Source organism: Bufo bufo, chromosome 9 (assembly GCF_905171765.1).
Source record: "Bufo bufo chromosome 9, aBufBuf1.1, whole genome shotgun sequence".
Lineage (NCBI taxonomy): Eukaryota > Metazoa > Chordata > Amphibia > Anura > Bufonidae > Bufo > Bufo bufo.
Window position 1 is genome coordinate 186,454,180 of NC_053397.1, and position 12,802 is coordinate 186,466,981.

General features: G+C 45.4%; 1 protein-coding gene across 1 annotated transcript in view; it reads left to right on the forward strand.

The window, feature by feature from the left end:
• The window catches only part of KIAA1614 (KIAA1614 ortholog), a 37,677-nt gene extending 25,343 nt beyond the window's left edge, over positions 1-12,334 (forward strand). The window contains exons 8-11 of the mRNA XM_040407634.1: positions 9,791-9,897; positions 10,589-10,752; positions 11,698-11,974; positions 12,013-12,334. Of these exons, the coding sequence (XP_040263568.1) occupies positions 9,791-9,897; positions 10,589-10,752; positions 11,698-11,891 (465 nt within the window). The 3' untranslated portion in view covers positions 11,892-11,974; positions 12,013-12,334. The remainder of the gene's footprint in view (positions 1-9,790; positions 9,898-10,588; positions 10,753-11,697; positions 11,975-12,012) is intronic.
• Positions 12,335-12,802: the final 468 nt, after the last annotated feature.

Here is a 12,802-nt window from a genome sequence, read left to right on the forward strand (position 1 = left end):
ACTAGGAGATTTGGGACCAGGGCCATGCATAGAAAATTGGGTTTCTCATGTATTACCTGACCATCGTTGTGAGTTGGGAGTAATATTTTTTATTCAGGGGCGAACTGGGAAGTGACCCTGGTAAAATAAAAATAAAAGTGGCACCATGTTGTAAGAGGGTCTAAAGTGACAGAAAGCGGAGCCAGTCAGGAGGGGACCTGCTGCCGCCAGTCAGGTGTATAAGTACCTGATGCTTCCAGCATTAATTAAAGGGGTTATCCGAGTTAACTTAATTTCTCTCTATGGCTTTATTTCCCCTATACATTAGTTTTCCTAAATAACTTGCAGTACCTATCTTGTGCCGTTTCTCTGCTACACTAAAGAGTCATGTGACCGCCCACGTCATCAGCTGTGACGTTCCGTTTACATGGAGCTCTCTGCTTGTTGGAGTGACTAAGCCATGTAAACGGAACGTCATCAGCCTTGGCCACGCCCCCACCTCTCTGGATTACAGTCCGTGCGGCTGTGAGTTGATCGCGCATGCGCGATCCTCACTTGTGCCGCGGCTACCTCAAAGTTCCTCCCTTCGGCTAATAGGTCAGGCAAAACCAGCAATAGCTTGGGGCCCCGAACTGGTTGGGGCCCCGAGCTGGCCAAGCATAGTGACAGTCAGAAGATCCATCCAATGGTATAAAATATTCTAACCCCCAGGCGTTCCCATGGTGACGGGGACGCTTGCCTGGTTAGAATATACCATCGGATCTGAGTTTTTCGAGCTCAGTGAGATCGTAAAAAACTCAAATCCGATGGTATATTCTAACCCCCAAGCGTTCCCATGGTGACAGGGACGCTTGCCTGGGGATTAGAATATACAGGGAGCTGTAGTGAGCTCTTTACTTGCATTCTTGCCTCTGTACTCCGGTAATAGCAGAGCAGGCAGTTCGGGGGGCGGCGCTCACTCACTGTCACTGACGTCACGCGCCTGCTCCTCCCACTAGGCGGAGCAGGCGCGTGACGTCAGTGAATGAACGCTGCCTGCACTGCCTGCTGTTGTTACCGGAGCTCAGCAAAGTAAGAGTCAGAGACTCATAGATTTCAAAATAATAATAAAATAGCTCTGCATAGAAAAATGAAGTGAATGATTAGTACTGCTGCTGTGAGCGTCGGGGAGGGGGATCTGTGGATGGCACTGTAGGTGGATCTGTGGTCTGTGGATGGCAGGCAGTGCCATCCACAGATCCCCCTACAGTGCCATCCACAGACCACAGATCCCCCTCCCCTAAACAGTGCCATCCACACAGATCTCCCCCCTAAACAGTGCCATCCACAGATCCCCCCTCCCCTAAACAGTGCCATCATGATGATCAACCCCTCCCACAAATATTCATGAGGGAGAGATGAGTCATTGTTGTTACTGCTGCATGTAAACACAGCAATAACAGAACCTAGAAAAGGTGTAAAGATAGTTTTTTTTTCAAAAAATCAAGCTTGACTAATGTATATGTATATCCTGATTAATTTTGTTAGGTTTTATTTTTTTTCCCATAACTCGGATAACCCCTTTAAGGCTGAGAGCATCCGATCATTATGTACCTGCCCAGGGGCCATGAGGAGGGCTTAGGCAGCCCCCTTGGCATTGGCACACTGGGAAATTTCCCTGTAGGGTCTTTGGCCAGTCCACACCTGGTTTCATTTGATTGCAGTTTTCTTGATTTGCAAATTGACTTGTGATTCTTCCAGGTTATAAATGCTTTGGGCAAATTGATACCTTCACACACTTTTGCCCCAAAAAGCCTCAAAAAGTGCCTGACTCGATCAGCGTCGTTGTGCATTTTTGCCCATATACTATGCATTCGGAAAGTCTTCAGATTCTTTAACTGTTTTCATTTTGTTATGTTGCTCCTTGTGCTAAAATAAAAAATAAAAATCTAGTTTTCTCCAATGAATCTGCACTCAATACCCTTGAGAAAGTGAAAACAGAATTTTAGAAATTTCTGCTAATTTATTAGAAAGGAAAAATTAAAATTTTGCACAGACCTACATATTCAGACCCTCTGCTATGACATATATCACATTTAGCTCTGGGGGTCTCCCGTTTCTCTAGATCATCTTTGAGATGTTTCTGCACCTTGACTGGAGTCCACGTGTGGTAAAATTATTTGATTGGACATGATTTAGGCTACTTTCACACTAGCGTTCGGAGCGGATCCGTCTGATGTTTCATCAGACGGATCCGCTCCGATAATGCAGACGTTCGCATCCGTTCAGAACGGATCCGTCTGCATTAAAACTTAGAAAATTTTCTAAGTGTGAAAGTAGCCTGAGCGGATCCGTTCAGACTTTACATTGAAAGTCAATGGGGAACGGATCCGCTTGAAGATTGAGCCACATTGTGTCATCTTCAAGCGGATCCGTCCCCATTGACTTACATTGTAAGTGTGGACGGATCCGCTCGCCTCCGCACGGCCAGGCGGACACCCGAACGCTGCAAGCAGCGTTCAGCTGTCCGCCTGGCCGTGCGGAGGCGAGCGGAGCGGAGGCTGAACGCCGCCAGACTGATGCAGTCTGAGCGGATCCGCATCCATTCAGACTGCATCAGGGCTGGACGGAAGCGTTCTGCTCCGCTCGTGAGCCCCTTCAAACGGAGCTCACGAGCGGACAGCAGAACGCTAGTGTGAAAGTAGCCTTAGAAAGACACACCCCTATCTAAATAAGGTTTCACGACTGAAAATGCACTTTAGAGTAAAAACCAAGCCATGAGGACAATAGAACTGCCTGTAGAAATCAGAGACAGGATTATGTGGAGGCACAGATCTGGAGAAGGTACAAAAACATTTCTGCTGCACAGAAGGTTCCCAAGAGTACAGTGGTCTCTATAATTCTTAAATGGAAGAAGTGTGGAACAATCAGGTCTCCCTTCAAACTAAGTAATTGTGGGGAAATGGCCTTAGTAAGAGAGCTGACCAAGAACCCAGTGGTCACTCTGGCTGAGCTCCTCAGATCCTGGTTGCAGATGGGAGAAACTTTCAGAACCATCATTGCAGCACTCTACCAATCTGGGCTTTATGGCAAGTGGCCATAAAGAAGCCTCTTCGCCGTTATTTTTTCCATTCTTCTGATCTGTCAGAAGAACAGAAAAATAAAGAAAAACACAGATCCAGTGCATCCGTTATGAACATTTGGTGTCCATTTGAGCCATTCTCATCTGAGATCCGATTTTTTTAGATGAAAAAAAAAAAGTATTGCATGCAGGACTTTTTTTCCGTCTGAAAAAATGAATCTAAGACAGAAATGGCTGAAACAAATGTCAAATGTGCATAACGGATGCACTGGATTTTTTTCTTTATTTTTCTGTTCTGATGGATCAGAAGAACGGAAAAATAGCAGTGATGTGGCTGGGACAGGGAGACCGGTCAGGGTTGAGGAAAAGCTGAACGGAGCAAAGTACAGAGATATTCTTAATGAAAACCTGATGGAGTGCTCCGGACCTCAGACTGGGCTGAAGATTCACCTTCCAACAAGACGATGACCTTAAGCACACAGCCAAGACAACACAAGTGGCTTAGGGACAACTCTGTGAATGTCCTTGAGTGGTCGAGCCAGAGCCCTGACTTGAACCCAGTTGAACATCTCTGGAGAGACCTCGATATGGCTGTCCACCTACGGTCTCCATCAAACCTGACAATGGCAGATACAGTGAGGAACAGAAGTATTTGAACACTCCCACTTAGAAATCATGGAGGGGTCTGAAATTCACATTGTAGGTGCATTCCCACTCTGAGAGACAGAATAAAAAAATAAAAATTAAGGAAATCACATTGTATGATTTTTAAAGAATTAATTTGTCTTGCACTGCTGAACATAAGTATTTGAACACCTGAGAAACAGCAAGAATTCTGGCTCTCAAAGCTGAACATAAGTATTTAAACACCTGAGAAACAGCAAGAATTCTGGCTCTCAAAGACCTGTTACTGTGCCTTTTAAAAAGTCCACCTCTACTCCACTCATTAATCTAACTTAATAGCACCTGTCTGAGCTCTTTAAAGACACCGGTCCGCCACAGTCAGTCAGACGCCAACTACTACCATGGGCAAGACCAAAGAGCTGTCAAAAGACACCAGAGACAGAATTGTGGACCTCCACAAGGCTGGAAAGGGCTACGGGGCAATTGCCAAGCAGCTTGGTGAAAATAGATCAACTGTTGGAGCAATTGTTAGAAAATGAAAGAGCTAAAGACGACTGTCAGTCTCCATCGGACTGGGGCTCCATGCAAGATCTCACCTCGTGGGGTATCACTGATGATAAGAAAGGTGAAGAATCAGCCCAGAACTACAAGGGAGGAGGTGGTCAATGACATGAAGAGAGCTGGGACCATAGTTTCAAAGGTCACTGTCGGTAGCCTCCAACACTACGCCGCCATGGTTTCAAATCATGCATTGCACGGAAGGTTCCCCTGCTCAAGTCATCACATGTCCAGGCCCGTCTGAAGTTTGCCAATGACCATCTGGATGATCCAGAGGAGGCATGGCAGAAAGTCATGTGGTCAGATGAGACCAAAGTAGAACATTTTGGTCTAAACTTCACTCGTCGTGTTTGGAGGAAAAAGAAGGATGAGTTGCATCCCAGAAACACCTTCCCTACTGTGAAGCATGAGGTGGTAACATCATGCTTTGGGGGTGCTTTTCTGCGAAGAGGACAGGATGTCTGCACTGTATTAAGGAGAGGATGAATGGAGCCATTTATTGTGAGATTTTGAGCAACAACCTCCTTCCCTCAGGCAGAGCATTGAAGATGGGTCATGGCTGGGTCTTCCAACATGACAACGACCCGAAGCACACAGCGAGGATAACCAAGGAGTGGCTCCGTAAGAAGCATATCAAGGTTCTGGAGTGGCCTAGCCAGTCTCCAGACCTAAATCTAATAGAACATCTTTGGAGGGAGATGAAACTCTGTGTTGCTCAGTGACAGAGCCGAAACCTGACAGATCTAGAGGAGATCTGTGTGGAGGAGTGGGCCAAAATCCCTGTTGCAGTGTGTGCAAACCTGGTCAAGAACTACAGGAAACGTCTGTAATTGCAAACAAAGGCTTCTGTACCAAATATTAACACTGATTTTCTCAGGTGTTCAAATACTTATGTTCAGCAGTGCAAGACAAATACATTCTTTAAAAATCATACAATGGGTTTTCCTGATTTTTTTTTTTTTATTCTGCCTCTCAGAGTAGGAATGCACCTACAATGTGAATTTCAGACCCCTCCATGATTTCTAAGTGCGAGAACTTGCAAAATTGCAGGGTGTTCAAATACTTCTGTTCCTCACTGTATTCCCCAAATCCAGGTGTGCAAACCTTGTGGCATCACACCTAAGACTGGAGGCTGTAATCACCGTCAAAGGTGCTTCAACTAAATCCTGGATAAAGGGTCTGAATACTTATGTCAATGCAAGATTTTACTCATTCCTTTTCAATAAATTAGCAAAGATTTTGAACATTCTGTTTTCACTTTTTCATTATGGGGTTATTATTTTCTACTTTAGTATGAGGCTACAACATAACATACGGTAATATAAAAGAAGTGAAAGGTTCTGAAGACTTTCCGAATGCATCGTAGCTTTAGCTTTAGGGTACTTTCACTCTAGCGTTTTTGTTTTCCGGTATTGAGTTCCGTCACAGGAGCTCAATACCGGAAAAGAACTGATCAGGCATATCCCCATGCATTCTGAATGGAGAGCAATCCGTTCAGGATGCATCAGTTCAGTCCCTCTTACGTTTTTTGGATGGAGAAAATACCTCAGCATGCTGCAGTTTTCTCTCCGGCCAAAAATACTGAACACTTGCCAGAATACCATATCTGGCATTAATTTACATTGAAGTGTATTAAGTGTTCCGGCAAAACGCATGCGCAGACCTTTAAAAATGCAAAAATTTATACCGGATCCGTTTTTCCGGATGACACCGGAGAGACGGATCCGGTATTTCAATGCATTTTTCAGACGGATCCGGATCCGTCTGACAAATGCCATCCGTTTGCGTCCGGATTGCCGGATCCGGCAGGCAGTTCCGGTGATGGAATTGCCTGCCCCAAGTGTGAAAGTACCCTTAGTGTGGCTTTTCGTATGCATGGCTTACCATGCTTACAAGAGAAAAGTATGTGCTTATCTGTAATGTCACTTCCTCTGTAGAGCTGTATGGGGAAAAAAGCACTGGTAAAATAACTCCATGCAAAAAACACCATTGCAAAACACCAACACATATCGCACATGCATTTTTATTTTTTAAACAGCAAAAAATAAAAATAAATGGAGGTCTATAGGAACAAAATGACAGACAATGAGGGAAAAACACTAGACAGAAAAGATGCCAAAAAAATAAAAAATTAAGCAAAAAGAGTCAGCAAAAAAAGCACCCAAAACCCTGAAACCCCTTTAAAAACCAGTCTAAGGGACAAAAGCCACTACTAGAAGGGTCTGGCAGTGGCTTGCTCTAAATTCTCCATTTAAAACACATGCAAACACAGCGGAGCGGAGCCGAGTGTGCATGTGTATTAGAGATGGAGGTGAGAAGGAATAGCCTTCGCCTGATTAGGCTTTGATTTGCTTTGAGTAAGGACCAAGACTAGCCTGAAACATGCTATAAGATGTTCCTTGATTTTTACCCTTATGGAGCACTGGAGATTTATCACAGGATGTAAATCTGAAGAAGGAGAATTATATCTCCAAAAAGCATTGTTTTTCGGAATAAAAATAATCCATTGATCTAGGACAGTTGATGTGGTCCTTTTGCGCCTGGCGGTCCACCATTCTCAGCTCTCCTTATCTCCTTGGAAGATTGGGCACCTGTCCTTGAAGCTCATGTGACTGTGGCTGCATTCCATACAACTTTTGCGATCCTGATAAACATACATTAGGGTTGTGCCTAATCGAGCACAACCTATACAGGTGAGCCTCCAATTTACAGGGGGGTCTGATGACACATGGTCCTGACGCACTCACCCTATGGTTCCTGGAAAAGTGGCATGACTTCACAGTAAAGGCTCACCAACTAAGGACACGACCATATTTTGTATCCGTGTCCGATCCACGGTTTTTGCAGATTGCACACAGACCAATTCCTTTCCATGGGTCTACTCTGCAAACATGCATCTGTGTGTCCGTTCTGCCAAAAGACAAAACATGTCCTATTCTTGGCCGCAAAACACGGACCAGAGACCCATTGAAGTCAATGGATCCACACAAAAAAAACGGACACAATACGGACGTCATCTGTGTTTTGTGGTTCCGTGTTTTGCACACTGCAGAACGGCTGTGGTCATGTTCATGAGGCCTAAGCCGATCAATAGTTGGTGTAGAGCTATCCCTGCACGTTTATCATCCAGCCTGAGCCCCTGTGGTCTAAGGGTCCATTCACACGTCCGTTGTTTCTTTCCTGATCTGTTCCGTTTTTTGCGGAACAGATCTGGACCCATTCATTTTCAATGGGTCCTGAAAAAAAACGGACAGCTCAATGTCTGATTTTTTTCAGGACCCATTGAAAATGAATGGGTCCAGATCTGGTCCAGATCTGTTCCGCAAAAAACGGAACAGATCAGGAAAGAAACAACAGACGTGTGAATAAGGCCTAAGCCTACACCATCTACATACAGGATTAGTAGATCTGCCCCACTGTTCCTTTTCAATGGTGACAAAAAGAGATCTTGGAATGTCGAAAAATCAAAACAGAAAGGATATCATAATGATACTGTATTTACTCAAAGACTAAATAACTCATTTAAAAGGCACACATCCCCTTCTTCCCCCATTCAGCCCCTCTGAGATGAGCATCGGAACATTTCATGCTCTCCCTTGCCCTGTGCTGAATCTCGCAGGACAAGGGCTTTTTTGTTTTTTACACTGCTAGGTGGAGGCTCCCGCCTAGCAGTGTTCCCAGTGACATCACTGGCACTAATGGGCGGGCTTTAGTGCTGCCCTAGCTGTTTTACAGGCTAGGGCAGTGCTAAAGCCTGCCAACTAGTGCCAGTGACGTCACCGGGAACACTGCTAGGTGGGAGCCTCTGCCTAGCAGAGACCCGGTACATCATCGGATCTAATGAAAAAGCCCTTACCCTGTGGGATTCAGCGCAGGGCAAGAGAGAGCATCGGAGCATGAAATACTCATCTCAGAGGGGCTGCCTGGATCCGTAAGGGGATATGTCCAGGTTCAGCTCTGACCACAGACAACCCCTTTAGGTTTTGAAGATTTTTTTTTTATTACCCAAAACTTTACTTCATTGTTTGCAATTGACTTGTTCAGCTTTTTTCCATCGCTATGTGCTTAGCCAGGAATATAACTCATTAATGCCTCCCGATCTTCCAGATTTTCTCTTTCTTAAATGATGTTCCTGCAAGCTCCATCCTCGTCACCCCTGACACTGACTGGAGTTTCACCATTAAAATAAAGCCCCGTGGGCATCCTGCAAGTGTGTGCAGGCGCCAGGTGAAACCGTGCAGATCAGCAGAGCCTGCAGGGACAGGACTGACAGCGCACATACTCGCCGCTCTAATTGCTTCAGCATGGCATTACATTATACCGTACACCCTTCCTTCCTAATTACATTAACTAGTGGAAACACAGACTGCCGTCCGACCACTGTCTCTGCTGACTACCGGGCTTCACTTTGTTAATTGCCCTGAAGAAACGAAGACGCAACTCTCTCGATTAATTTATTTGCCAATTTCAAGATCTGCTTGCTGTCAGTGAATAGAAATATTTTTGGTTACACCCAAGGCTGTATAGACAGAACTATTTCTGCTGAGAGTTTGCTATATCACTCAGATACAGTGTAGCAAATAGAGGGCGAGGACAGGGGGACAACACTTTCTTCTGATGTATTTAACAAAGAGGATTGTCCAGACTGATGTGAACTTAAAGGGGTTGTCCCATAAAAAATATTCTACAGGTTTCAAGCCAGCACCTGGATCTGAATAGTTTTGAAATGGCAAGTAATTAAAAATGTTTTATAGCTACTTTGTCATACAATGAAATCTATCTGTATAGCGCCATGCTGTTTGCTTTTTTTTCTTTCTTATTTCTCTGTCCTGCTCACATGCTCATTCCATCCTTCAGTTGCCACCAGATGCAGCAGAAAGGACACACCCACTCAGAAAGGACACACCCCCTAATTGAAATAAATCTAGCAGGAGCAATGAATAATGAGATCTATGGATCGATGAGAGATAAAGGGCTGATTCTATCTTTGTTAGGGCTCATGCACATGACCGCGCCAAGCTGTGTGTGATCCACAATTTGAAAAACGGAACGGACGGCCCATCATAGAAATCCCTATTCTTGTCCTTTTTGCGGGGCCATGGAATGGAGCAACGGATGTGGACAGCCCGCGGAGTGCTGTCCGCATCTTTTGCAGCCCTATTGAAATGAATGGGTCCGCATCCCAGCCCCCAAAAATGCATCTCGGATGCGTACCCAAACAACGGTCGTGTGCATGAGCCCTCAGAAAGAGGTCGTCATCTAATAGATTATGTATGACTTTTATTTTTTTACATTGCTTATGGAATAACGCCTTTAACTGGTTAATAAAATTGGTGATTATTTATACCAGTGTAAATAATGAGTTGGTATAATGTATAGAGATAATATATCATATATCCTCTGAGTTCAGGTAAACTCATGGCCTTACTGGAACATTAAAGTCTTATTACATCATATAAATCTATGAGTTACGTTTAATAGGTTAAATAATGTCAATTATTAGAAACTGGGTGTAGAATAGTTTTGCTGCTGTTATTCTAATGTGTAGTACTCTTAATTCACCACCAGATGTCACCATTTAACCTACCAAGAAGAGCATCCTCTGTCCAGAACTTGTTGGGGAAGTCAGACCGCTCTGCTGCCTACATTACAGGAGAAGCCAACACCGCTCCAAGGTATGTTACCGATATACCGCAGCAAGGCAAGAACGGACCCTCATACCGGACAGCTGTGCTCAGATGGGATCTGCAAACTGTGAGCCTGCTAGGTTATTTTGTGGCACTTTCCAATCATAGAAAGCAGTAAGCAATGTACCAGTATGATCTAAAGTTGTAAATGATAGGAGAATATAGCTAAACTGATCTTGTAGTGTAGCGTGCGCTAACCTTCTCATAAGTCATTACAAATCCAATGGTGCAGCCATGCTATTATGTGTCCCTACCCGAATGGAAAGCTGCTCTTTGTATTACCATTCATCTGAAGTGCCCCCATGTAATACTGCATTTTCCTGCCACCTGTTGAGCAACCTTTGGCACTCCAGCTGTTGTGAAACTACAACTCCCAGCATGCACACTTGCTCGCCTGTTCTTGTAACTCGCAAAGAAGTAAAAGGAGGATTCTGGGAGTTGTAGTTTCAGGATAGCTGGAGTGCCGGAGGATGCTGATCCCTGCTGTAGGGGATATGTGTGGCAGGCTGCACCTTCCATTGGCAAAATCAGCTGTTTGGGTGCCCGGAGCTCACCGTAGATTGCGTAGAGGTTGCATTCTGATGGTTATCTCTGATGAGACCACCCCTATCAGTGCTGATCTGAAGTGGAGTGGTTGTATCTAAGACTGTTACATCTTACATTTTTCTCGTATCTGCAGGCGTGCACTCAGCGTAGAAGACATTGGATCTCCTGGCATGGCTCGTGCTTTAGGGAAGGTGGCGGAGGTTTACCCAGATGGTACTCGCCTTTTGGAATTGCATTGTCTTGAAAAGGGAGGTTTCGGGTTCAGTATTTCTTCTGGTAATGGGAGGCCAGACTCAGGTAGGTAAAAGACAAACCTCATGCGGGTACGGCGACACCGTCTGTGCCGCGGCTGGAAGGTCTCTCCGTGGCAACGCAAACCACAGAGCAATCGTAATAAGGATACGGCCACATGTTCAGGTTACATAATTAATACGGTTGAAAAAAAGACATAAGTCCATCAAGTTCAACCAAGGGATAGGTGGGGACGCAAATCCCAAAACCAATTTCTCTCCTTTTTTGATCAACTTCTAATTTTGGCTTAAAAAAACTGCATCAAAAACCCTGAACATGTGACCGCACCCTAAATGTCTAGACATCAAGCATTGTTAAAGGGCATCTGTCAGCAGTTCTGTACCTGTGCACCTGTTACATGTGCACTTGGCAGCTGAAGGCATCTGTGTTGGTCCCATGTTCATCTGTGTCCGCATTGCTGAGAAAAATTATGTTTTAATATATGCAAATGAGCCTCTAGGAGCAACGGGGGCGTTACCATTACACCTAGAGGCTCTGCTCTCTCCGCAACTACTAAGCCCTCTGCACTTTGATTGAAAGGGCCAAGCAGTGACAACATCCTAACACCTGGCCCTGTCAATCAAAGTGCAGAGAGCTGAGCCTCTAGGTGTAATGGTAACGCCCCCGTTGCTCCTAGAGGCTCATTTGCATATAATAAAACATCTCAGTAATGCGGACACATATGAACATGGGACTAACACAGATGTCTTCAGCTGCCAAGTGCACATGTAACAGGTCAGCCGGTGCCATAGGGACAGAACTGCTGACAGATGCCCTTTAAAGGTTCCACAGTTTTGCGGTTTATTGCACGGCCATTAGCAATGAATACAGAATGAACAATTCAGTTCTGATCAGTAAATCTGATCTGGCTTCAGCTTGCATGGCCGCCCCCTTCTATGTAATGGCTGAAATGGCGCAGGTCCTTATGCTTCTCTGCTTCGCCCCCTGCAGGTATATATGTGCAGGACATGAGCGACGTCAACACTGCCAAGCTTTATTCCGGCCTCCTGAGAGTCGGAGATGAGATCTTAGAGGTGAACGGGGCTAAAGTGTCTACACTGGGACTGGGACAACTGAAGGACATCCTGCTCCGCGAATCTGTGTTGTCGTTACGTGTTTTACATCAGAGAAGGACCAAGTGCTGACAGGACACATGGCGGAGTCACATGGTACTTACAGGTGATGGAAGACACTAAGGCGTCCTCCTCTGAGGTCACCGCTTCCGTCTCGTGTTTACGATACACGTGGGGACATCGGTCCCCGTCACGAGCTCGTGTTAGATTTTTGGGAACGTCTTTGTTTACCAAACTACATTTTGCACAGTGTGACGTCACGTCCTGTTTAAGCAGCAACACTGGTGTGACAGCCCGAAGGAGGCCATACCTGTACCGCCGCCGCACATCCAACTTCTATACCGCACAGTATTACGCTGATGGACCACAAGAGGCTGACAATCTCCGTTTTCCTGACATGGATCCCCTCCCCCACCTTTTGCACAGGTTACGTTCCGTGTTTATTTTTTGTGTATTTATGAACCTTTTGCTCCTCACTGCCTATTCCGATTTTAATATATTAAACTTTTCCGTTTACAACATGTTCATAGCCTGAGATTTTTTTTTGGGGGGGGGGGGGCGATTGTTCCCATGTGAGGTTCCACCATTGATGAACATTGGCTATATGGTTAGCAGACGGAAAAGCCAGCATCGTTTTGGCGCATCGGCACAGTTTTTACATATTTTTTAGTTTGTCTCTACTTAGGCCTCATGCACATGGCCGTTGCCCGGCCGGCAAACAGCGAGTCCGCAATATATGGGCCCCGGTCGTGTGCACACCACATCACGGATGCGGACCCATACACTACACGTACCCATGGGGCTGGATCCGTCTGCGGCAACCACATGGATGTTGCCTGCCGGTGCATTGGGGACCACAAATTGACGTGCAGCGGCCAAGTGCATGAGGCCTTACTCTGTAAAGTAGAAATAATCTATTAAAAACGTGGAAACCATCAACAAGCAGGTTAGATACAGCTTAGGTCTCGTGCACACGAGTGTGA